This window comes from Nerophis ophidion, linkage group LG11, assembly GCF_033978795.1.
Source record: "Nerophis ophidion isolate RoL-2023_Sa linkage group LG11, RoL_Noph_v1.0, whole genome shotgun sequence".
NCBI classification, from domain to species: domain Eukaryota; kingdom Metazoa; phylum Chordata; class Actinopteri; order Syngnathiformes; family Syngnathidae; genus Nerophis; species Nerophis ophidion.
This window is the reverse complement of record NC_084621.1, coordinates 62,921,679-62,949,341: the sequence shown is the minus strand read 5'-3', so window position 1 is coordinate 62,949,341 and position 27,663 is coordinate 62,921,679. Positions and strand designations below refer to the sequence as shown.

Sequence of the window (27,663 nt, the reverse complement as noted above, 5' to 3'; positions counted from 1 at the left end):
AATGAATGATTTGCAAATAATTTTCAACCCATATTCAGTTGAATACGCTACAAAGACGACATATTTGATGTTCAAAATGATAAAAAAAAAAGTTTTTGCAAATAATCGTTAACTTTAGAATTTAATACCAGCAACACGTGACAAAGAAGTTGGGAAAGGTGGCAATAAATACTGATAAAGTTTAGGAAAGCTCATCAAACACCTATTTGGAACATCCCACAGGTGTGCAGGGTAATTGGGAACAGTTGGGTGCCATGGTTGGGTATAAAAAATCTTCTCAAAAAATGCTCAGTCTTTCACAAGAAAGGATGAGGCAAGGTACACCCCTTTGTCCATAACTGCGTGAGCAAATAGTCAAACAGTTTAAGAACAACATTTCTCAAAGTGCAATTGCAAGAAATTTAAGGATTTCAACATCTACGGTCCATAATATCATCAAAAGGTTCAGAGAATCTGGAGAAATCACTCCACGCAAGCGGCATGGCCGGAAACCAACATTGAATGACCGTGACCTTCGATCCCTCAGACGGCACTGTATCAAAAACCGACATCAATCTCTAAAGGATATCACCACATGGGGTTAGAAAACCACTGTCACTAAATACAGTTGGTCGCTACATCTGTAAGTGTAAGTTAAAGCTCTACTATGCAAAGCGAAAGCCATTTATCAACAACATCTAGAAACGCCGCCGGATTTTCTGGGCCCGAGATCATCTAAGATGGTCTGATGCAAAGTGGAAAAGTGTTCTGTGGTCTGACGAGTCCACATTTCAAATTGTTTTTGGAAATATTCGACATTGTGTCATCCGGACCAAATGGGAAGCGAACCATCCAGACTGTTATCGACGCAAAGTTCAAAAGCCAGCATCTGTGATGGTATGGGGGTGCATTAGTGCCCAAGGCATGGGTAACTTACACATCTGTGAAGGCACCATCAATGCTGAAGGGTACATACAGCTTTTGGAACAACATATGCTGCCATCTAAGCGCCGTCTTTTTCATGGACGCCCCTGCTTATTTCAGCAAGACAATGCCAAGTAACATTCAGCACGTGTTACAACAGCGTGGTTTTGTAAAAAAAAAGAGTGCGGGTACTTTCCTGGCCCGCCTGCAGTCCAGACCTGTCTCCCATGGAAAATGTGTGGCGCATTATGAAGCGTAAAATATGACGGCGGAGACCCCGGACTGTTGAACGACTGAAGCTCTACATAAAACAAGAATGGGAAAGAATTACACTTTCAAAGCTTCAACAATTAATTTCCTTAGTTCCCAAACGTTTATTGGGTGTTGTTAAAAGAAAAGGTGATTTAACAGTAGTGAACATGCCCTTTCCCAACTACTTTGGCACGTGTTGCAGCCATGAAATTCTAAGTTAATTATTATTTGCAAAAAAAATTAAAATAAAGTTTATGAGTATGAACATCAAATATCTTGTCTTTGTAGTGCATTCAATTGAATATGGGTTGAAAAGGATTTGCAAATCATTGCATTCAGTTTATATTTACATCCAACACAATTTCCTAACTCATATGGAAAACGGGGTTTATATATATATATATATATATATATATATATATATATATATATATATATATATATATATATATATATATATATATATATATATATATATATATATATGTGTGTGTTTCTTACATAAACCCGTCAAAATCCAAGAGCAAGGCTTCATGACTTTAATCATAATTTTGCAATTAAGAAACTTCTCTATGACTCCAGACTTGTTGTATCTGTCCTGATACAAAGTCATGTATAAAAAGTATGGCCAACCCGGTTTCAACTGCCGTTGAGGCAAAGATTAGTGATTTAGAAACTGCCTTCTACTGTGGAGGGACATTCGCCGCTCGCTTGCGTTTGTTAGCTTGTCGCTGTGAAATTTCTGGTATGTGTGCTCAACATGCATGATCACGATATGACAATAGCAACATACAAACTCCTCACAGCATCTCAGACCGTGGTCAGCAATAAAAAACTCTTGTTGTAATCTTTAAGGAAAGAACGTACCCAGTATATCAAGATGCTGTAGCAAAGGGCAGCTGGTGGCAAACTCCTCTATGTCTGAGTCACAGACTGAGCGGTTGGCAGTCAGGAAGAGTTTGCGTAGGCGTGGAAGGCTGCGGGCAAGGTGCTGGAAACATCCGGTGCTGCTCTGCAGTGTGGGACACCAGCCCAGGTCCAGCTCTTCTAACATTCTGAGTTGCCACAAAGCAAACAAAGTATCGCACAGTTAATGTGACTCCAAATATCGCTCACAACATCAAGCACAGAATGAATGACCTCAAGTAAGATCACGTTGCAGTGGTCTCAGCTGGTTTTGACATACCTGCAGCCAGAGACGAGCTCATTGAGGCCTCGATCGGTCAGGTTTCTGCATCGCCACAGATCAAGTGAACAGAGTGAGCGGCAGCGAGCGGCCAGCATGCTTGCTAAAATGTCGTAATCTTCAATCTGCACAGAATAGAAACAAGAGTTTGTTACACTGCATATGTGGCACAAGGGGACCAACAAAATTAAAGCTTCATGGAGGTTCTACTCAAAGTGGAAATGAGAGCTCTGTGTCTGTGCGCATGTTACTGATTTTAAAAGAGGTACCAGCCGAGAATTTGTTATATAAAATCCCAATTTACCTCATTAGATGTGGTGTTTTATGGTCAAGTTTAGCCCCAAAAAAATGCATCCATTCATCCATCTTTTTCCACTTGTCCAGGCTCGGCTTACAGAGGCAGCAGCCTAAGAAGACTAATGAGGCTTATATAGACTTCAATCGTAATAGCCACTTTGTTACTCTCTTTAGGGTTAAGGCCATTCTCCTCCTGACAAACACCTTGCCATGGGTCGAAGAAGCCTAACTAGGTACCAGGGATATAACCACCTTTGTTACCTCTTACTAATGTGTGGGAATGGCGGCTCTATTCGGAGCCCTGACACCCTGCGGAACAAAACCGTTTTGGCTGCTTATTATAATGTTGTTATTTTCCATCACTAGCCTCAGGTTTGACAATAGGTGCGAGGGTGCTGAAGCAGGTGCGCTTAGAAAAAAAATAACTTTTTTTTTTTTTTTTTGCCTAAGTGTAAGTTGCTGTGCTCAGAATAAACAATTAACTGTACTACTCCATTACATCTAACAGTAAAATCAATGGTCCACAGAGAGGATAAAAACGCTAATGGGATTAAATCATTTAGAAGGCATTGGGCAAGAAATGGTCCGCAGAACAGACAATACTTAAAAAATAAAATGGCACAGCGATGAAGACAACAAGAACTGGACATCCTTTAAAACAGATAAAAACTGAAATGAAGATTGTACAGAGTAGCTGCCAAAAAGCAAGCAGCATAAAGGACAGCAAAAAAATCTGGCAAATCATAGTTACACCCTGCATGTGATTACTCATTTTTATAACTATCACTTCTGCACTGAGGTTTAGTTAGGTGGGCAAGATGGCCGTGTCTATGAGAGGAAAAAAAATCCTGATTTCATTAAACCAAGGCCGAACTTTTAAGAGCAATTATTTTAAAAAGTATTTTGCAAAAACAAAAAATAAATTGTCTAGGGTGTACCCTGCCTGCCACCACAGTGCAGCTGGGATAGGCTCCAGCCCCCCCCAACCCTCCTTCGCCCGCGATCCCGAGAGGGACAATCAGTAGAAAATGGATGGATGGACAAACTACGTCATACCCAGACTGAAGCATTGTGGGGGCAACATAATGCTTTAAAATTGTTCTTCGTTGGCTTATGGGAGGACAAATCCAAATGACAAACTATACTTTAAAAAGGGAACTACACTTTTTTGAGGGAAATTTTCCCATCTTTCAGCATGTGAGACAAGAGCATACATCTTTACCTTGCATGTGTGTTCTAAACCAGCGGTCCCCAACCGCAGGTCCGGGGGCGCACAGAAAAAATAATTTATTTATTAAGTACCGTATTTTCTCCGACTTAAGTTTCACCTGTCCCATTAAAAACAACAACAAGCTTGTTAATAGATGTATATTGCAATTCATTTGTTATAGTACATGGGACAGTGCACATTATTTGACATACAAAATGTTAATGTGCCAGATTGTAGCCAAAGGCTAATTTTTGGGCTGTATTAATCTACAACACGTAGAAAGCCGGTCCATGAAAATAATGGCTGTATTATTCCGGTCCCTGATGGAAAAAAGGTTGGAGAACCCTTTACTAAACAGTAAAAACTAAAATTAATGTGCCCAGGAAAGAAGTTATGGAAATTCTTAAAATGACCAAAACACTGTAAATATTCAATGTTGTTATGAATGTGCCTCTTATGGCATTACATATTTAGAACATGTATATAAAACAGTGTTGGGAGGTTTTTGGATGTTTTTTAGAGGGCTTTATAGGCGGAATAGAAGTATCTCCATTACCGTATTTTTCGGAGTACAAGTCGTACCTGCAGAAAATGCATAATAAAGAAGGGAAAAAACATACAAGTCGCACTGGAGTATAAGTCGCATTTTTGGTGGAAATGTATTTGATAAAACCCAACACCAAGAATAGACATTTGAAAGGCTATTTAAAATAAATGAAGAATAGTGAACAACAGGCTGAATAAGTGTACGTTATATGACGCATAAATAACCAACTGAGAAGGTGCCTGGTATGTTAACGTAACTTATTATGCTAAGAGTCATTCAAATAAATATAACATACAGAACATAATATACTTTTACCAAACAATCTGTCACTCCTAATCGATAAATCCGATTAAATCTTATACGTCTAGTCTCTTATGTGAATGAGCTAAATAATATTATTCGATATTTTACGGTAATGTGTTAATAATTTCCCACTTAAGCAGCTCCTGAGTATAAGTCGCACCCCCGAAAAAACGGTAACTGCAGGGAAAGACAGAGTTACTATGTGTCCATGTACTAAATTAGTCCGATTTCTCAAATTGTTTGGCTCTAAATGAGACTTGTACAGCCCATGGACGCACCTTAATCCGACCGTGTTCCGATTATGCAATTGGAAACCAGACCTCTCCAGTGGGTGTGTGACTGATTAACAATAACTCTGTATTACACACAACTGGCAAGATAGTCCAGAACAATAGCAAACTTCATCTGGAACAGTATCAGTCGGGACACGAACGGTCTGGTCTGTTCCTTCGGATTTAAAACTCCTTCCATCAATCCAAAGAGCATTATGAATGAACTTCGAGACATTTAAAAAGTTTTGGTACCATGATTTTCGTCCGAAAATTCTTTGAAAAAAACTCTTCCGTCTGTCTTTGCTTTGGACCTGCATCCGCCTCGATAAATTATTGGTAGTAGCGTCATGTTCGTAGCGCTATTCAAGATAAGTTCTTGATGCTGTCTGCTATTTAACATTAGAGACATAATATTTCTCATCTGTGCCAATATTACAGCAGACACCAGTTAAAACAAGCTATAAGGATCCGCAATGCCTAGTGTGACGCCATACAGCAAACGGAAAAGCAATTCATTTGCCGAGCTACAATGAAATAAGCGCTTTCTAGTGTACCTGCCGGAGGGCACATGGTGTATGACTAATAGTCGCATTAGAAAGTGTGCACGGACGGACACATGGACTTCACACGTAGGTGTGAAAACACAAAATAACTTTGAGAAATCTGACTAATTTAGTGCATGGAAACATGGTGATTGTGGAGCAATTACAAAAAATAGCACAGTTCCCCTTTAAGGCGTTGGCTATAAAACTAAACCTTATGTTTGACAAATTGACAGTAAATAATCATTTAAGTCCTTTAAGTCAACTTCCAAATCAACAATAATTTATTCATTCTTCATTTCCTTAAACAAAAGTAGTCCAACAACGTGTCTGTCTATACTGTATGTCTGTCGGTCTAAATGGAACATGAACACAATGGTAATACATCCTTTACATTCATAATCTAATAGCAAGCTAAGTTTGATTACGTGTAGAATCTCACCCTCACACAGCTCCCGAGGTTGAGGTGTTTCAATTCAATGCAGAAAGTTAGGATGCTAAGAATAGCTGTTTGCTGCAGAACACAAAAAGAAAAACAAGATGTAAACTATTTATTATCCAAGTTACAGTTTCATATAAAATCACCTGTACACTGAAGTCACATATATATATATTTTTTTTTTTTTTGGAGGGCCTTACGTATGTTTCAAATATGATATAATTACTTCTGATAAACAATACCAATGAAGCAAACAGGTTTTATAAAAGAAATCTACACATTTGAAGATTAAATCCCTTTAAGAATCATTGTACTGCAATAACAGGAGGAGGTATTTAATGATAACAAAAGTATGATAAAGAACTTAGAATAATAAAGATTGGTGATGTCAATTAAGAGCACAAGAATAGTGAAACAGAGTTAGTGAATTTACATACTGTATGCTTGACTCGGTCTTTGGCATCTTTAGTTAACAGCATTATTCAGCATGCCATTTATTGAGTGACAGGCACACACGTTTTTTTTAAAGGAAACAAGTTGATCAAGAAAGGGTTGGTTGATTTGCTACTATTCCTTGTAAAACAAAAGGCCATGAACTGGGTTACATCATTAAATGGGGAAATATGCTCTGTATAACTTGCAAACATAAGTGGTGACTTGCATTTCTAACATAACTAGCCACTAATATTCCGTACTTCTGCTGGTCGAAAAAAAAAGTCACTTTGATTGTGTTGGCGCCACCTACCTCAATCTTGGTGCGGTAAAGCACCAGCCGGCGGAGGCGTGTCAGTTTGGAAATGTGTGTGAAGGCTTGCGGGTGGAGGCGGTCGCAGGAGGCCAGATTAAGCTCCTGTAGCCCCGGACAAGTCTGGGCGATGACCTCCAAACAAGCCTCTGTCAGGAAGTGGCAGCAAGACAGTTCCAGGGACACCAGGCTGAGCCCACACACCTTCATGAAACTGAAGACAAAGGACACAAGGACAGCGTAAACAGGACAGGCATGTTTGCCAGTGTTCATTTTCAGTCATGAACAGTATCGTCTCACTTAGTTGTACTTGTAAGCCTTCTTTCTCAACTTTCTAATTCTTCAAGGGCATTTCTTTTCTCTAGGATTTGTGGCCCGCTGACAGTCTGACCTGCTGAAGCTATTCAGGGTGAGAGCTCCCCGGTTGCCGGTCCAGGAAAGGTTGAGCCTCTGGAGGCGTGTGCAGCGACTCTGCAGGTGTCCCAAGGAGGTGTCATTCAGCCTGGCCCAATAGGGCTGCAGACTCAGCTGGGTGTACTGCAGCGGGTCACAACAGTGCTGGTGCAGCAGCTTACAGCTCTGGGCCAGACGGCAGAGGTCTGGCAAGGTGAGGTGGCTCAGAATCAACTGAATGAGCTTTGGATAGAGGATGGGGGGAACACAAGAGAGAAAAACCAAAGTTGACAAGATAATACATAGGAAATATAAAGTTGCATCAGGAACATACACTTTGTATTAAGGGAACTATGTCTCAGCAGATGGTTGTTATATTGTTAATATAGAATGTATACAAATCACTCAAAAGTAACATGTCTAAATATATGAAGTTATATATAAGTTATTACACCTGAATTAATTAGCCTGGTGTTGTCTGACTTCCTATTCTTGCTCAATTTGTCGTTGGAAGACCTAAATGTTTTTTTAGTCCCGCTTAAGCTCAGCAATAAGCAACATATGTGTTCCATGACCAAGAAGAAAAATGCAATCATCCATCCATCTCCTTTCTACCGCTTGTCCCATTTTGTAATTGCTCAGTTCTATAATGGAACATATATTGTGTGCAAACAATTTAATTTAGTTTATTTTAAAGTTTTTTTAAAGACCCACCAAAAAAATTTCAGAGAAAAATACAACTAAAACCCAGGGAAAAATATTGTAGAAAATGTTTTATGCATATATAGATTGTTATTCAACTGTGGTTGTTTATAAGACCTTTATAAAAAAAAGTTTTAAAAAGTTGTATGACATTATATATATATAAAATTATTATTTTTTATTTTTTAAATTTTCCTGAAGGAACTCTCCTGAAGGAATCAATTAAGTACTATATATATATATATATATATATATATATATATATATATATATACACACATATATATGTATATATACATATATATACATACATATATATATATACAAATATATATACACATATTTTTTTATTTTCCTGAAGGAACTCTCCTGAAGGAATCAATAAAGTACTATCTATCTATATATATATATATATATATATATATATATATATATATATATATATAACCCAGCCGTCAGGGTTCATATAATCTTAAACATATTATTCCAGGAATCATGTTGTATTAAACTTTTTTTTTAACTAATACAATAAAATGATCCCAGTTAATGCGGTGAAAACAGAGGGGCTTTGCAGACTTACCAAGGCATAATGGTTTAAGTTTGTGAGTTCATGTCTTGTTGACGGTCTTTAAATTGTTTCAATCTTTCGCTGCGTTGTGTTTGGTACTTGCATAATCCTGTCTCATTGCAGTTGTACGGATGTACTTTTTCCGAAGGGGACAAGTGTCAATGATCCGCTTCAGAAACGACAACAAAAAGGTTTTCTTTTTTTCCTCGTGTAGACAGACAAAAGCAAAGCATCCCGTGTGACGGCATCTTGAAAGTAAACAAACGTGTCACATCTGCTTTACATCACTGCCAGCAAACGGTGAGGGTTGATGACGGCAACGATGATGCTTGGTGGATAGTTCCCCAATGTGACGTGACGTGAAGGGTGGATTGTGCTCCCACATCACAAAATGGGGCAGGCTATACTCACCAGTATGTCTATACAGTATTGGCCATCTATAATTTGGTGAAAAACAACACAATTGACTGATGGGAAAAAAAACGGGCGAAAATTCGGGGTCTATAACACGACCGCGTTATATAGAACACCGTGTTATATCGGACCACATTATATCTAACTTTGAGTGTATCGACACATAGATTAAACAAACCATTTACTGGAACCGTGCATACCGTATTTCCTTGAATTGCCGCCGGGGCGCTAATTAATTTAAAACCTCTTCTCACTCCTGCGCTTACCAAAGGCATGCAATAAAAGTAAGCATGCGCTAATTATTTTAAAACCTCTTCTCACTCCGGCACTTACCAAAGGCATGCAGTAAAAATTTAAGTGTGATGTAAGCTTGGACTTTAAATCCTACTAAATAGCTCTTAATCTTCTTCCCTTTATGCGATTTCAAATTACCGGTATTAAAATCAGCCTCCTCCATTTTGAAAATTATGACAGGGGAAGTGTCACTTTTGACGTCACGAGTTTGACCAGGCGGTGATACTAAGCATGCGCTAATTATTTTGCGAAGCGAGTTTGACCCGGCAGTAATTCAAGGCAGGCGCATACTATATGCCCTGCGGCAATTCAAGGAAACACGGTAGTCCTTTATCGTAATTGTGGATGGTTCCCTGAAAGGTGGCGCAGGTGACTACAGGTGCAGTGATCTGGTCGTATAAATCAGTGCAAAGATTAGTGAGGAGACTGACTGGTGTGCGCATTGGAAAAATTCACTTCAAAATAAACACTGATGGGACTTTAGATATAACTGTTACCAAACAAATGATGTGCATTGAAGTCAAATATTTCAAACATATTCCTGTTTGATATTCCTAGAAAATAATTGCAGTTGTGTCCAAATATTGGGCTTTTTTCAGTAAATTTTACATTTTCAAGCCACTAATAACCTATGATTAATCATGATTAATCCAAATTCAAGTGTGATTAATCTGATTTAAAAAAGGAATGTTTCGATTGATAGTTTTTTATGTATTGTATTTTTTATTTTATTTATCAAATATGTCCATAATATGCTTAAGATATATGTATAAAGTAAGCAATCTTAAGAAAAAATTTTAGTAAACCCTAGAATCAGCTCATATGATGTGATGGAGACTGGTGGGCATACACTATGAAACCAAAATAATTGGCATAACATGTAGTTATTCTTATTTTTTTTCTCTGGACGACCTTTTCTAAAATGTAAATTTCCAACTGATCTAATATGCATGAGGGGAGAAGCCACCACAAACATTTGTTTTTAAATAAAATAGTTTTAAAAAAGTGCCTGAAGCATTAATAATAATCCCATGTTCCATTTTGTTTATAAGTTTCAAAAAGTGGAAAAGAATCAACAGTACTTTGAAATCATCAGATGGCAGTGGCACTTAATCAGCAATTGATTGGCTCAGTCGTCTCATTGCTTTTGCCAGGTTTTAGACAACTTCCAAGTATTTTGCAAGGAAGCTCTTGCCATGTAAAGAAAGCTGAGCCTGTTTCTTTTTGCTTAGTTACATGTTAACGGTTCATCTCCATTTTATTCTCTGAAAAAAAAACTAGCTTTTGCAGTAGCCAAATAATAGACAGGAATTGTAATATCTTCAAATAGTAAGTAATCCATTGTATTTAACGTCCGTCCATTTTCTGCTTAATATCCTGCTCATGGTGTCGGGGAACGACATTGTGGACAATCACAGGGTATTTACAGCGGGAGATGGGGGAATATTTAAGTGATCCCCTGCTGATTTTGAGGTTATCTTACTTTGTGGAGTAAAGATGATTCTGAGAAAGATGAAGGATCAGGCTAGAATTACACATGTGGAGCTTTACATGACCTTACATTTGGGATCACAAGTAAATTGTAAAACATTGGTAACCCACTTTGCAGGAAAGAACTTAGATCCAGCAGGTCAAAAAGGAATATTTACAGGCCAGTCTGAAGAGGAAAACCTGAATGATTCAGAGAAGTCTTGAGAGAATGAGACGAGGTAAATTAAGACCAAAATTGAGCTCTGTGGTGTCAAATCCACTAACTGTGTTTGGAGGCAGACAGATGCTGACTATGTCTCCATCAACACCATACACAATGGTGAAAACCTCCTCATCCAGAAAACTGAAGTTGTGTCGAGAATGGGTGTCATAGCATGGCAAGAACCCCCAAAATATGACTGAGGCAATAAGCAAACGGCTCAAAGAGAAACACATTAAGATCCTGGATTTGTTTAGCCAGTCACTGGAGCTCTAGAAGTAGCTAAAAGTTGAGTTTCCAAATGACTGCCTTGAAACCTTCAGGACTTTTAGAGTATCTTTAAAGAGCAATGAACCAAAATCTGACCAAAATCTGATATGAACAGGGGCTGTCTTCGACTAATAATTTTAATATTTTAATCTGATCTGCTAGATTTTACCCATCGTCGACGGAATTGTTTTAAGAGACATAAAGTTATAGTGATATGTAGTAGTATATACTGACAAGTCACTAGGTGTCTCTAAGGTCACACGGATCTGCTCTCACGGTTTACCCCAGATTGCCCACATACCTGTTGCGGTGATGGTGTGGTCAACATGCCGTCATATAATTTGCACAAGCTGCAATCATGCATACATTTTCTTTAAAAATGGTAGTAAAATGTTATACATTTAAAAAAAAATGATTTGGTATTAACATAGATGTTTTCTTATATTGTATCGTTTTCTTCAATACTTCAATTTGTTGCTACTATTGTACAATGTACTGTGTTGAGAATTCCTCTTTTTCAGATCATTTTGAGACAGATAAGTTGGTGTGTGGTCCATGCTAACTGTTAACATGCTAATGTAAGCATGCTAACATTAACGTGCTAACTTTTTCCTCTTATTTTGCAACCATTTACCCCAGAGTAACTCGGTACGTGACAGACGTAACTGTTAGCATGCAAACGTTAGCATTTCAGGTTCACCCAGGCGTGTTGGCGGCTCGCCTGTTTCAGCACGCAATTCTGAACTGAATTGCACAGATTATAGTTGTGTTACGTGTTACTAAGTGAGATGACAAATAAGGCTAAAGTAGATCAACGCTAATGTCCGTGTCTCCTAAACAGCCACAAATAGATACAAAAATCTCAGTCTGTCACTGTCACTGTATGAGACCATAGTACAATATTATTGTCCCCCCCCCCCCCCAAAATACTTGGTAAAAAAATACTGTGTGTAATGGAATTTGAAGAAATGTTTAGGATAAAAACACTTACTACAATTGAACACAAACATAATGCTTACATGTTCTAATAGTATTTATTACGACAAACATATATACTTTTAAGTGCACAGAATTCCGCCGGAAAATCCACTGTTTGAGGTAAATATTTAAAAGAAAAAACTCACAGTTAAGTGTCTTTAAAGTGACAATGTAATCATTCAGTGGAACAAGTGTAAAACAGTAATGTTGTCTTCAATGTCTTTCAAGTTTTACTTTCTGAAAAGTAGTTTCCTCCGTCGAGGACTTTTTTAATATCATTTGGAAAATACCGTTTTTCAGTAAAGTTAACTCACAATTTAACTTATTCATGTAAATACCTCACAAATTGATGTTCAGCCTTGCTGACTTCAAATATATTTTCCAGGTGATGGTTTATCAAGTAGCTTCTCATATTACTCTTATTACCCCAGGTGTGCAGTGTCAGTGCTCCCACCAGATGCTTTCCCTCCATTTGGTGCGTCGTGGATGCTCCAGACAAAGGTGACACGCTTTGCTTGGCAGTAAGCAGACTTTATTACCTCCACTGAAGAGGTTATGTTTTCACCAGGGTTTGTTTGTCAGTTTGTTTGCAGCATGACTCAAAATGTGGACGGATTTTTCTGAAATATACAGGAAATGTCCGTAATAAATAATTCCTCTTATCTGCTACAAACAAACTCCTGCATGCTTCCTCTTCCATGCCCCCACCTTGCTGGTCCCACGATGCGCAAAAAATTCTGGGAGATGTAGTTTAATTTCAGAATGGCAAAAGCACCAGTTAAAAAAATACACATCAAGTTTTCATTTGATATCGTCACACGTACCGGCATTAATGAGAGGATTTTGAAACTGCAATACTGATACTGATGTATGTATATGTATGTGTATATATATATATATATATATATATATATATATATGTATTTATTAGGGCTGTGAATCTATGGGTGTCCCACGATTCGATTCAATATCGATTCTTGGGGTCACGATTCGATAATATATCGATTTTTTTGATTCAATTCGATTCTCGATTCAAAAACGATATTTTTCCGATTCAAAACGATTCTGTATTCATTCAATACACAGGATTTCAGCAGGATCTACCCCAGTCTGCTGACATGCTAGCAGAGTAGTAGATTTAAAAAAAAAAAAAAGCTTTTAATGTCAATTTGTTTTAACTATTAAACGAACCAAAAATACGACTTATTTTATTTTTGTGAAAACATTGGACACAGTGTGTTGTCAAGCTTATGAGATGCGATGCAAGTGTAAGCCACTGTGACACTATTGTTCTTTTTTTTTTATTTTTATAAATGTCTAATGATAATGTCAGTGAGGGATTTTTAATCAATGCTATGCTGAAAGTATAATTAATATTGATACTGTTGTTGATAATATTCATTTTTGTTTCACTACTTTTGGTTTGTTCTGTGTCGTGTTTGTCTCTCAATTCCTCTGTTTATTGCAGTTCTGAGTGTTGCTGGGTCAGGTTTGGTTTTGGAATTGGATTGCTTATGGTATAGCTGTGTAGTGTTTGTTGGATTGATTAAAAAAAAATAAAAAATAAAATTAAAAAAATTCAAATTAAAAAAGATATATTTATATTTTTTAAAAATGAGAATCGATTCTGAATCGCACAACGTAAACGATTCGATTCATATTCAAATAGATTTTCTCCCACACCCCTAATATATATATTTACACATTCACACACACACACACACACACATCCATACATTGCTTTTATTTGAGTTAACATAAGATACCCTCATTTTTTAGATGTGGCAGCTTTTATTTTTTCGTGGCATGCCGCAACAATTTATTACATTATGGGGAAACCCTAGCAAGCATATGTGAATATTATTCTAAAGTTAATAAACATACATAAGGAAGGAAAACAGTTTTTCATTAAAGTGAAGAAAAAGATCTAATTTGCAACTTTTTACACTTAAAAGAAAAGACAGTTTGTGAGGGCATTGTTGGCTCTGGCACAGTGCCAAGACTTGACTGAATAGAAAAAGTAAAATTTCTAACAAAGTTTTTGTAGTGAACCAGCAGAATGATAATCTTTTTCAAGAGAGCTACACTGCGGTGCAATGTTGTGAGTCCCGCGCCTTCGCCGATCACCGGGATTCGGCCAGCCAGAGTCTTTGATGGCACAGCAAGCTACATAGGAGACTATCCTCATTCACATCCCCTGTGTAGACGCATCCTCCCAACACTATTAGTAAAATATTCTTGTTTGCAGACAAATATGATTTATATAATAAGAACTGGGGAAAGCCAACATACAGGAAGCAGCAATCGCTGAATAGAGCTAACGGGACAGACGAAACAAAAAAACAACTCTGGCCTAGTGGTTAGAGTGTCCGCCCTGAGATCAGTAGGTTGTGAGTTCAAACCCCGGCCGAGTCATGCCAAAGACTATGAAAAATGGGACCCATTACCTCCCTGCTTGGCACTCAGCATCAAGGGTTGGAATTGGGGGTTAAATCACCAAAAAATGATTCCCGGGCGCGGCACCGCTGCTGCCCACTTCTCCCCTCACCTCCCAGGGGGTGAACAGATGATGGGTCAAATGCAGAGGACAAATTTCACCACGCCTCATGTGTGTGCGACAATCATTGGTACTTTAACTTTAACTTAAAAAATGTATCTTACACTTCAAAGAACTGTTTTTCCCCACACAAGAATATTGTTCTGATATTTAAAGAAAACATAATGAACACAATCAATTTATCCTACCAACACTCCCCGCTGTACGCTAGGGGCCCAGCACGTATTAACCCACTTAGATACGCTAATATCAAGGTGCTGTTTCCCCCTTTTTTGTTAGGGGCGCCAGAAGTTGGCAGACCCGTCAGCGATCCTGTTCTGTCTCCCTGTAAGGTTTGTCTACTCTTGCATAGGATTGTGCTGAAAATCATAATTTCCCTTTGGGGATTAGTAAAGCACTTCTGATTCAACTGCAAAGTTAATGGTTGAATCAGACTCCACCGAATTGAATCATTGAATCTTTCAAGGCAACCCTTTGAATATCACCACACGGATGTCTGACATTTGTGCTTGCCAACAAGTGTCTCTCCACAAAGTACCATGTCATGTTTTGCTTGAGTTAATATTTTACTCAGTCCAATACATATACATTTTTAACCTTTATATCATTATTTTTTTTCTGTTGCAAGTTTTTTAATATTCTGTCTCTCCCTGTTAAAAATAAATGTGCCATAAAATGATGGACTGTTGAGATTTTTCCGTTTAAACCAGTGGTCCCCAACCTTTTTTTGGGGGGACCACATAAAGAAATACAATCATGTGTGCTTACGGACTGTATTGATCTATATTGATATATAATGTATATATTGTGTTTTTTTATGTTAATTTATTAATTTAAAATATATATATATATATTTTTTTTTTTTTTTTTTTTTTTTCTTGTGCGGCCCGGTAGTTGGGGACCACTGTTTAAATAATTATTTACACTATCACGAAACGGGTGTAACAGCTCCCAGCTAGTGTGATTGTGTGGAAATATGTTGTGTAAATACTACTAAAGCTGTGCTGTACAATTAATTGGCAGCCCATGGCTTTTAGTTTGCACAGCTCAAATAACTCAATTGGTGGAGATGTGTGGACCCTTGTTGGACTGAGGGCTGGATTGTGCAGGATGACCACTGTGAGACACTGCCTGCACTGAATTCAACCACTGACTGAACTACAAGTGACTCATATTAAACATTAATCGTAATTCCAGAGTTAATCATTCACCTCGTATGGCAGTTTGTCAAAGAAGCCATTGCCCATCTTGCTGTTTCCATATTGTCTAAATGGACCTCCCACATCAGACAGGTCCTCTTCGCCATCGCTGAGGTCAATGATGTTGATGACAGGCATCTTGTAGAGTGCCAGCATGGGTCTCTCTTTCACACCACGTAAGACGACAGCGTCCAGCTCGGTGTAGTAATCAAGCAGAGAGCTGTTGACCTCCAGGCGCAGCAGGTTGGTAGGGAAACTGATGTGTTTGATGTTCGGTGAAAACTGCCGTGCCTGAGGTGTCAGTACCTTGGTAGGCTCGCCTGACCACAATACCTCCCACCTGCATTAGAGAAAGTTGATGTGCACTAATTAGTCAATCCACCATTCATTATTTTTAAACGGGTAGAATTTGCCAGTAATAACCTGTATTTTAAAATGCTTCCTGTAAGACACCCTCCCCCGAAAAATATCCTCATTGTATTTGATTTGTGTCAATCATCAAACCCCAGGGTGTGAGATTGTTACTTCTTTAGTCGCAAAAACCTGTACCATGCGTTTGTCTCACATTTTTCATTATAAACTGCCAATTCAACAGTGCCGCGCCTCGTGCAGACACATCCAATGAGGCGCGCACACACTAGAAAGAGAATGTGATGGATGACACTACGCCTCATGACACATTGTTAGTTTAACTTAAACAAAAAGGACAGAATATTAATAGAAGTTGATTGATGGGACTATCTACCCTGATAGCTTCTATTACATCTGTGCGGCACGTAAAAAGGTCCAGAACTGCTGATTATGATGCAGCAATTTAGTCCTTGTCACCTAACTACTTAATAGATAGCATTTCTTATTAGGAGACAACAGAAGAGGGCATTCCTTTTTTGTGCACACATTTAGCATGACCAATGATATCACAGTTATCATTATTATCGCAGTATTGTTTAATGTGTATTAAACATACTTACACACACACTGATGTCTTATTTGTTTCCATCCATCCATCCATTTTCTATCGCTTGTTTCAATAACTAAAATAATAAATATACTCACTGTTAGAAAGCCCACTATTTTGCATGTATTGTGTTGTGTTTCTTATTGGTCACTGATAAGAGTGTTCTGGCAGGCGTTGAGGTGTCCTACTCAGTTCAGTATTCCTTGTACGCACCGTAAAACACCTCCAAGTAGATATTGATCACTCTGTTCTAAGAGAGCACAGCTTGTAAGTAAATGTGCACAATTTATTATCTTAGCTGCTGATACACTAATGTGTTCATACAAGTTTGAATTGGGGTATGTCGTTTCTTAATGGGCAAAGACTTTAATGTCTGTTGTATTCATGTCTGTGAGTTTTTCGAAGTGCAGCTATCAATCACGTTTTTTTTTCGTTCATTTTAATTTACAACAGAAATACTAACCGTTGAGAGTTTTACCGCTGTCATCATTATTACCGTTTATTGTTACATCCTAAGCAGAGTGTAATCAATATACCAATAATTAATTTGCTGTAGTAATTCTTTTTACATAAAATGTCATCAGTATAATTGCACTATGACCATGACAGTTTTACAGGGCTTGACAGTTCTAAATTTTCCCTCCCATTTGCGATTAAACAGATGTATGCAAATTGTAAAATGTGTTAAGCAGCTCAAGTGTCAGATGTAGGAAAGACCATCGCAATAATTAATTGTTGTATAGCAAATATGCTTTAGCCGCTGGCACATACCGGTACGCTTCTTGTTACACGCACATAATGTGCCTACGAAACATGAAAAAGTGGCGTGTCTGCATAGTGTTACTATTAAACATAGATATACAAACTTGTTTTGATGCTAAAGTAAAATCCAACCAGGGGACAAGCCTAATGCTTAAGTGTACAACTTATAGGGAAAAAGTCCAAATGCTAAATGTTATCAGACAACAAGTACAAATAACACAAAGCTGAGATGTAAGCTTTTTCTATTCGTGTTATGTCATGAAAATGTATTGATTTTTGCTTGTCTAATAAAGACAATGCCAGCAAATTTTAAAATAGCCTGCTGCATTTTTAGTATTCAGCTATACTAGCTTTTGAATTTCTTCTTTTTCCATTGCATGTCCTGGTTTGTATTATAGTCTATTTTAAAAATTGGTTTGTTTATATAGTAATGTATTACGTTAAATGATATGATGTACCTAAATTAACGTTAAATTATATTTGGTGAAATCAATGCAGTAATTTTATAATACCATCAAATGTCTTATTGATGTCTTTTTTTAAAACGTGGATATACATAGGTTTTAGGCAATGTCACCCACTAGCCATCCATCCATTTTTTACTGATTGTCCCTTTATTCAACATGAAACACTCTTTTACCAATTAGCATTTTTACTCTTCCTATTAACTGTTGTGTAAGCTAAAAGGGGGTATGGTGAATATATTAATAATAATATTATGTCATCTCACCATAGGGAAAGACAGTTGACTTCATCATTGTGACATAGTGTTGTTGTTACATCAAAATATTTCAAAAAATGTACACTTGATGTGTCAACAGGAGACTAAATCTGTATTTATAGCCGCTTTACTTTATCGTTTGGATGTTTGTAATGAAAAGTAACATCCATAGAGTAAATAATAATCAGTTTTTCAGACAAAATAGCTAGACAGCATGTGCTGTAGACCTGGGGCCTCAAATTCGCTTCAGAGTCCCGTTTTAACCATTTGTTAACTACTTGTACCAGCAGCTATAGTGACCTTGAACTGTGGTGAGCCCTTAAATTAAAATTAAATGTAAAAATTTTGTATTTTCACAGTATTGAGTTGCTCCTTGTGTTGTACAATGTGTTTTTGTTCTGCTGTCATTTATATTGTAGTGTTCTTTTTTGGTGGGTTTCAAGACAGCCATAATATATAAAACTATCAGCCGCCCAGAGTGCGCGAGCCACGATTACACTAAACAATGAAATTTAACAGAGGGCCGCAAATGGCGCATGGGTCACGAGTTTGAGACCCCTGGTGTAAATAAAGTAGGTGTAACTACTTTAAGATAGAAACAATTGTTTCAAAGTCATAAATTATGGCACACATGACCAACATACAATGCTAATTAAAAATACATTAAATACAACTACAAATTTAGGGTCTGATGATAGCTTTTCAAATCAGATGGTTGTGTTTACCTGACATCCGTTGGTGGATTCTGGGAGAAGGGGTTATGTGAGCAGGCCAGAATCTGGACGACGGCCCCAGGGTAATAAGTCTCAAGGACCTCCACCGCTGTCGGGTAAACTGGCTCTTCAAAGCTTAGCTCGATATAATCCTGGCTGTAGAAGTTTTTAGGGGTGCGTCGTAAACGTGGTGGAGCACTGGCACATTGTTCCCACCATGTTCCATAAGCCCTGAACACAGCAGTCTGTGTAAAGTCCCCAGAGCTGGGATATACATTGGGCACACCGGCCAGGTTCCACATCGTGTATGACATGCTGTTTTCGCTGCCGTAATGAGAGCTGAAGTCCAAAACCTCCTTGACATACTGCTCCACCTCCACGCTGACTGGCAATATCGCCCGTTGGCCAGACTCCACAGCTCGTCGACTGGTCAGCGCCTCGCCGCGAGTCCCACTCCTGGAGCGTCGCCGCAGACAGATGTAGTAAAACATGCTCAACAGAGTGAACATAGGGAACCCCGGGCTTGTTGGGAGTGCAGTGGGGAAATAAATGGAGGGAGAAGGGAGAAGAATCTCCAACTATTGGGAGCACACAGGCTGCAGAGCTGGGGTCTAAAAAGTGCAGGTTAGAGGCCCGGCTGCATGCATGACCTGTAGGTTAGAGACAAACACATAGAAGAGTGAGAAGTGAATCTAAATTCATCTAAATTAATTCTAACTTAGGTGACTATTATTTTAAAAAGCATCTGAGAATCTTCGCTGCCTTAAATACATGTTGATTGAGAAAAGGGTCCAGTGTTTCCCTTCCACTATAATAGCAAGGCACCAGATCAAGAGAATGTGTTTTATCAAAAAATGGAAAAAAGCATTTTGCCTCTAACCAACACACATTTTAAAGAAATACAGACGATGATTCCGTTGTGAATATGTAGATTATTGATTCTCACACAGCAGCCTCCATCTACTGGTACGCCAAAGAATCACTTAATTAGAGCACACGGTTTTATTTTCCTATGTAAACACAGTGTTACTGTTCAAACTGTGTAGTTACAGTGGCCAAAAATATCAAATATACCTGTTAGATAAAAAGTTGGTCTTGTTTTTAATTAATACTTAGGCCTACTATGATACCGGATCTCATTGTTGGTCATCATGGTGGTAGTTGAAGAGGGAAGGCTTTTCTGTGGTGAAAAAAGTTTAAGAACTCCTAAAGTAGATGATAATCAGCACTTAATATTGCCTTCACACATACTAAATTACAGAACAATAGCTGGTTTTAGCTTAGGTCAGGGGTGTCAAACGCACGTCCCACGGGCAAAAGGTTTAAACCTGGCCGGCGTGATGAGTTTGCTAAGTATTAAAATGAGCTGCTTTTTTTTTTTTTAACGAAAGAAACTGCTGTTTTAAATGTGTCCACTGGATGTCACAATAGCAATTCTGTTAGGCAAGCAAATGGTCTATACCGGGGCCAAGCAAGAGGTACGCAGTAAAAGGTGACTGTGGGTCCTCCTCCTCGACTGCTTCTGCTTCAAACACAGCGTCATTTGGCACCTTCGTTGCCTCAAAGTGTCTCCGTCAAACACGAGAAAATTGAACTTATCCCTTTTGAATATTCTTTACCTCAGTTTTACGGTTTCTTGAGTTAGCACTGGATTGATACGTGGACATGACAAAGGAAGTATTTCATACCTAGAAGAGTTCCCTTGAGTATCATTAAAGTTTGTCTAAATCTATGTTGTTTTTTGTTCAATCCCAGAAAGACTGTTACTAAAGTTTATTCCTGGCTTTGTAAATACACTGAGACAAAGTCTAATCACATTGTGTTTTTGAAGCTGCACCAATTTCTTTACAGTTTTCAACAAACTTGAAGTGTTTTGTCCAGAGGATTATTGTAGTTAGAGTGTCCGCCCTGACATCGGTAGGTTGCGAGTTCAAACCCCGGCCGGCTGAGTCATACCAAAGACATCATGGCAACTCCAACCTTCGACTAACACCCTCCCCCCACTGCATCCCACCTCCCGGGATTGTAAATTCCATCCATCCATCCATTTTCTACCGCTTATTCCCTTTTGGGGTCGCGGGGGCGCTGGCGCCTATCTCAGCTACAATCGGGCGGAAGGCGGGGTACACCCTGGACAAGTCGCCACCTCATCGCAGGGCCAACACAGATAGACAGACAACATTCACACTCACATTCACACACTAGGGCCAATTTAGTGTTGCCAATCAACCTATCCCCAGGTGCATGTCTTTGGAAGTGGGAGGAAGCCGGAGTACCCGGAGGGAACCCACGCATTCACGGGGAGAACATGCAAACTCCACACAGAAAGATCCCGAGCCTGGATTTGAACCCAGGACTGCAGGAACTTCGTATTGTGAGGCAGACGCACTAACCCCTCTTCCACCGTTATCAAATGTAAATAATCAAATGTATATACTTGTTTTTATGCTTTCTGAGCTCACTATGTTCACTGCTTGCTGTACATATCCTACAAAGTCAGACTTACACTGTTACAATGTCCATTTCTCAGATGTTATAATTGTTGATGACTGAAGTGCTGATAGCAACCAAAGCTAACCCCCCCACCCCCACCCCAACCCCCTCCACATCCCACCCACTGGATTGTAAATGATGTAAATAATTCAATGTATATACCTTGATGATTAACTTGTGTGATGACTTTATGATGCTGATAGTATATATTTGTACCATGAATTGATTAACGTGGACCCCGACTTAAACAAGTTGAAAAACTTATTTGGGTGTTGCCATTTAGTGGTCAATTATACGGAATATGTAATGTACTGTGCAATCTAATAATAAAAGTTTCAATCAATCAATCAATCAATCAAAAAAAGACTATAAAAAATGGGACCCATTACATCCCTGCTTGGCACTCAGCATCAAGGGTTGGAATTGGGGGTTTAATCACCAAAAATTATTACAGGGCGCGGCCACCTCTGCTGCCCACTGCTCCCCTCACCTCCCAGGGGATGAACAAGGGGATGGGTCAAATCGAGAGGACAGATTTCACCACACATAGTGTGTGTGTCTGTGATGAGGTGGCGATTTGTCCAGGGTGTACGCCGCCTACCGCCCGAATGCAGCTAAGATTGGCGCCAGCGACCCCCCCCCATACCCCAAAAGGGAAAAGCGGTAGAAATGGATGGACGGATAGTGTTGGATATAAAAAAAACTCTCAGGTACCCCTTGGCATACCTTCAAGTACCCCCAGGGGTACGCGTACCCTCATTTGAGAACCACTGTGTTAAAAAAATGTTAGTGGCTAGCTAGTTAAAATGGGATATTGTGATTTCACAAGACTGTCTTAGAAGTGATCATTTGAAAATGTTCAATTTCAAAAATTTGCACTTAGAGAAAATATCAAAATAAAGTGTTGCACATTGATATTTATCTGTTTCTATATAGGCTTCACAGTGGAAGGGGGGTTAGTGCGTCTGCCTCACAAATAGAAGGTCCTGAGTAGTCAGGGTTCAATCCCGGGCTCGGGATCCTTCTGTGTGGAGTTTGCATGTCCTCTCCGTGAATGCGTGGGTTCCCTCTGGGTACTCCGGCTTCCTCCCACCTCCAAAGACATGCACCTGGGGATTAGTTGATTGGCAATGTTGTAAGCATTTCACCAATCTCGCGCACTTTGCAAATTTGGACGCGATCTAACAGCAAAACAGTCTCCCAACACTGCGTGGATGGCATCAAGGCCTATTTATCCAAGCGTGAAGGTTGGGAAACGAAGGTATTTGGCGAGGGAAGTGTGGATTCAGGCCGGTTGGCCTATTTCAAGTTCCAGGCAACCCTACATTATAATATTTTATAAATAGTAAACCAAGTTGTAGTAGTAGTTTAGTCAGTAGTTTAGTCGTGGATGTACACTGTATAGTGATGAATCCAATAAACATTTGATTTGATTTTACTTTGATTTGACATTAAATTTGCAAAATGCAGTTGCACATTTTGCAAATTGCGCCCATTGGTATTGTGTTTACAACAGCAACACTAAATTGGCCCTAGAGTGTGAGTGTGAATGTTGTCTGTCTATCTGTGTTGGCCCTGCAATGATGTGGCGACTTGTACCGGGTGTACGCCGCCTTCCGCCCAATTGTAGCTGAGATAGTCACCAGCGCCCCCAGCAACCCCAAAGGGAATACGCGGTAGGAAATGGATGGACGGATGGATGTTTCTATATATATTTGTGAGAAATCATTAAGATGATCAGTGTTTCCATAAAGATAAATATAATTCATTATCAATAATAACAGAGTTAAAGGTAAATTGAGCAAATTGGCTATTTCTGGCAATTTATTTAAGTGTGTATCAAACTGGTAGCCCTTTGCATTAATCAGTACCCAAGAAGTAGCTCTTGGTTTCAAAAAGGTTGGTGATGTAAGCATTTCACCAATCTCACGCACTTTGCAAATTATACGTCATTTCCATTGTGCGCAAGCAATTTGCATATCGCAAGACGAGATTTAAGACGAGATTTTGTGGATGGTTTAGTCAGTAACCCAAAATTATTATATTTCATAAATAGTAAACCAAGTTGTGGTAGTAGTTTAGTCGTGGATGTACACTGTATAGTGGTTAGGGTTAGGGTTGGGGTTAGGGCAGTGGTTCTTAACCTTGTTGGAGGTACCGAACCCCACCAGTTTCATATGCGCATTCACCGAACCCTCCTTTTTTTTTCAAATTCAAGACAAAGTTACAGTATATTTCGGAGTATAAGTCGCACCCGGCAAAAATCCATAAAAAAGGGAAAAAACATATATTAGTCGCACTGGAGTATAAGTCGCATTTTTTGGGGAAATTTATTTGACAAAACCCAACACAAAGAATAGACATTTGAAACGCAATTTAAAATAAATAAAGAATAGTGAACAACAGGCTGAATAAGTGTACGTTATATGACGCATAAATAACCAACTGAGAAGGTGCCTGGTATGTTAACGTAACTTATTATGGTAAGAGTCATTCAAATAACTATAACATATAGAACATGCTATACGTTTAACAAACAATCTGTCACTCCTAATCGATAAATCCCATGAAATCTTATACGTCTAGTCTCTTGCGTGAATGAGCTAAATAATATTATTTGATATTTTACGGTAATGTGTTAATAATTTCACAAATAAGTCGCTCCTGAGTGTAAGTCGCACCCAAACTATGGGAAAAAAACTGCGACTTATAGTGCAAAAATTACGGTATATGTTTTTGGTAACACTTTAGTATGGGGAACATATTCTAAGTAACAAAGACTTAATTTAGAGTTTTTGGACACTCGGGGAACATATTCTAAGTAACAACGACTTATTTTAGAGTTATTTGGTTTGGGTTATAATAAGGCCATGCCGAATAAGGCATTAATAAGTACTTAATATTGACTAGTTTAGATCCAATTTGTTACTAATTTGCATGTTAATAAGCAACTACTTGATGGTGAATATGTGTTCCCCATACTAAAGGTTTACAATGTTTTTTTTTACTGGTGCACAAAATGAACCGTGTATGAACATCACCTTGTTCAAACAACAAAACCAACACAGTGCATAAACTCACAACAAATTACACACCTGCAAATCAGTCTGACTTCTGCTATTGCCCTATCAATAATACGCCGATAGAGATAAGTTATTATTTACACGATGTGTTTTGACTAACGCCGAACCCCTGAGCCCCACTCATCAAACCCCTAGGGGTTCGATCGAAACCCAGGTTAAGAACCACTGGGTTTGGGTTGGGGTTAGGGTTGGACTGATTTGAGGGCAATACTCAGATATATTGTCCCGACTACAAATGAATAGATTTACATAAGTATTTAATAAATTATTTTGACACCAAAAACATGTATTTGCGCCCATCCATCCATCCATCCATCTTCTTCCGCTTATCCGAGGTCGGGTCGCGGGGGCAACAACCTAAGCAGGGAAACCCAGACTTCCCTTTCCCCAGCCACTTCGTCTAGCTCTTCCCGGGGGATCCCGAGGCGTTCCCAGGCCAGCCGGGAGACATAGTCTTCCCAACGTGTCCTGGGTCTTCCCCGTGGCCTCCTACCGGTTGGACGTGCCCTAAACACCTCCCTAGGGAGGCGTTCGGGTGGCATCCTGACCAGATGCCCGAACCACCTCATCTGGCTCCTCTCGATGTGAAGGAGCAGCGGCTTTACTTTGAGTTCCTCCCGGATGGCAGAGCTTCTCACCCTATCTCTAAAGGGAGAGCCCCGCCACACGGCGGAGGAAACTCATTTCGGCCGCTTGTACCCGTGATCTTATCCTTTCGGTCATGACCCAAAGCTCATGACCATAGGTGAGGATGGGGACGTAGATCGACCGCTAAATTGAGAGCTTTGCCTTCCGGCTCAGGTCCTTCTTCACCACAACGGATCGGTACAACGTCCGCATTACTGAAGACGCCGCACCGATCCGCCTGTCGATCTCACGATCCACTCTTCCCTCACTCGTGAACAAGACTCCTAGGTACTTGAACTCCTCCACTTGGGGCAGTGTCTCCTCCCCAACCCGGAGATGGCATTCCACCCTTTTCCGGGCGAGAACCATGGACTCGGACTTGGAGGTGCTGATTCTCATTTCGGTCGCTTCACACTCGGCTGCGAACCGATCCAGTAAGAGGTGAAGATCCCGGTCAGATGAAGCCATCAGGACCACATCATCTGCAAAAAGCAGAGACCTAATCCTGCGGTCACCAAACCGGAACCCCTCAACGCCTTGACTGCGCCTAGAAATTCTGTCCATAGAAGTTATGAACAGAATCGGTGACAAAGGACAGCCTTGGCGGAGTCCAACTCTCACTGGAAATGTGTTCGACTTACTGCCGGCAATGCGGACCAAGCTCTGACACTGATCGTACAGGGAGCGGACCGCAACAATAAGACAGTCCGGTACCCCATACTCTCTGAGCACTCCCCACAGGACTTCCCGAGGGACAAGGTCGAATGCCTTCTCCAAGTCCACAAAGCACATGTAGACTGGTTGGGACAACTCCCATGCACCCTCAAGAACCCTGCGGAGAGTATAGAGCTGGTCCACAGTTCCACGACCAGGACGAAAACCACACTGTTCCTCCTGAATCCGAGGTTCGACTATCCGGCGTAGCCTCCTCTCCAGTACACCTGAATAAACCTTACCGGGAAGGCTGACGAGTGTGATCCCACGATAGTTGGAACACACCCTCCGGTCCCCCTTCTTAAAGAGAGGAACCACCACCCCAGTCTGCCAATCCAGAGGTACCGCCCCCGATTCGCCCATTGATTTGCAAAATGTGCACCACACATTATTCAAATATATAGCTGGAAGCAATTTGCAAATTATACAAATTGCTCACATTGTTATTGTGCCTACAACAGTGACCCCTGCCTTTTGATTGATTGATTCTTTTATTAGTACATTGCACAGTTCAGTACATATTCCGTACAATTGACCACTAAATGGTAACACCTGAATAAATTTTTCAACTTGTTTAAGTAGGGGTCCACGTTAATCAATTCATGGTAAAAAAAAAAAAAAAGGAAGTAGCCTCCACCTACTTTGTGTACAGTCAGAGCGTAAATGTAAATACTATATTTTGGTTTCATATGATGTTTATCTGTGAGGCAAAGTAAGACCATTGTTTCCTTTTGAAGGTGCTCTTGGTGAAGTTACTAAATAGCCGAGGTTAGCGAGCGTTAGCTAGTTAGCCTACAGTTAGCGCGCCTTGCTAAACATCATTTTGTTAATTAACCGCCACGGCAAAACAAGCAAACATCACGTCACACAATGACTCCGAATTTAGAGGGACGTAACAATTCAAGAAGGAACATGAAGTACATTTCCTTTCAGGCAAATGACTTCAACCAAACATACGTTACCTTTTGATGCCTTCCATTTACTTGGGACTCCCTAAACCTCCGTCAAAGTTGACGTTACATCCAAACCCGCAGCAACTGAAAATAACATTGCATTGTGTGCGACTTAATACGTTTAAATAAAAAACATATTTGATACGTTTTAGACCAAAACGCACGGAGAAACGCCTCGTTTTAAAACATATGGAAGATATGCAACGCTGTCAAAATGACATGTCCGTAATTGCGACAACACGACATGGCGTGTTTCCATAAAGACTGCAATATGATGTCATGTAGTTTTGTGTCGGAGGAAAATAAATCAAGTAGCGCCCCGTTTAAAGCAGAACGCTACAAATTAGCTTTGGAAAGCTGCAATATTTCCGCAAAGCAATTGATCAACTTCCGGTTTAGGCAGGCGAAGGGCATTGTGGGAGCTGTAGTTTATTTCAACTACAGCAGTGGTTCTTAAGCTTCTTGGAGGTACTGAACCCCACAATTTTCATATGCACATCCACCAAACACTTCTTTTGTGAAAAATCTAAAGAATATAATAATTTTACGGTGGCAGAGGGGTTAGTGCAGGGGTCACCAACCTTTTTGAAACCAAGAGCTACTTCTTGGGTACTGATTAATGCGAAGGGCTACCAGTTTGATACACACTTAAATAAATTGCTAGAAATAGCCAATTTGCTCAATTTACCTTTAATAAATAAATCAATACATCCATCCATTTTCTACCGCTTATTCCCTTTTGGGGTCGCGGGGGGCGCTGGCGCCTATCTCAGCTACAATCGGGCGGAAGGCGGGGTACACCCTGGACAAGTCGCCACCTCATCACAGAATAAATCAATACATATATATATATAAAAATAAAAAATAAAAATAAAAAA

The 27,663-nt window shown here is 39.5% G+C and overlaps 1 protein-coding gene across 3 annotated transcripts in view; it reads right to left on the bottom strand.

The window, feature by feature from the left end:
- The window catches only part of fbxl4 (F-box and leucine-rich repeat protein 4), a 34,177-nt gene extending 6,989 nt beyond the window's left edge, over positions 1-27,188 (bottom strand). For all 3 annotated transcript variants that reach the window (XR_009808885.1, XR_009808884.1, XM_061916438.1), the window contains exons 1-8: positions 26,795-27,188; positions 18,928-19,565; positions 15,774-16,101; positions 7,088-7,332; positions 6,697-6,910; positions 5,955-6,026; positions 2,342-2,466; positions 2,023-2,210 (exon numbers count right to left, since the gene is read on the bottom strand). Coding sequence is in view for 1 of the 3 variants with exons in the window: in XM_061916438.1 (XP_061772422.1) it covers positions 2,023-2,210; positions 2,342-2,466; positions 5,955-6,026; positions 6,697-6,910; positions 7,088-7,332; positions 15,774-16,101; positions 18,928-19,424 (1,669 nt within the window). In the remaining 2 variants the exon portion in view is untranslated. The remainder of the gene's footprint in view (positions 1-2,022; positions 2,211-2,341; positions 2,467-5,954; positions 6,027-6,696; positions 6,911-7,087; positions 7,333-15,773; positions 16,102-18,927; positions 19,566-26,794) is intronic.
- Positions 27,189-27,663: the final 475 nt, after the last annotated feature.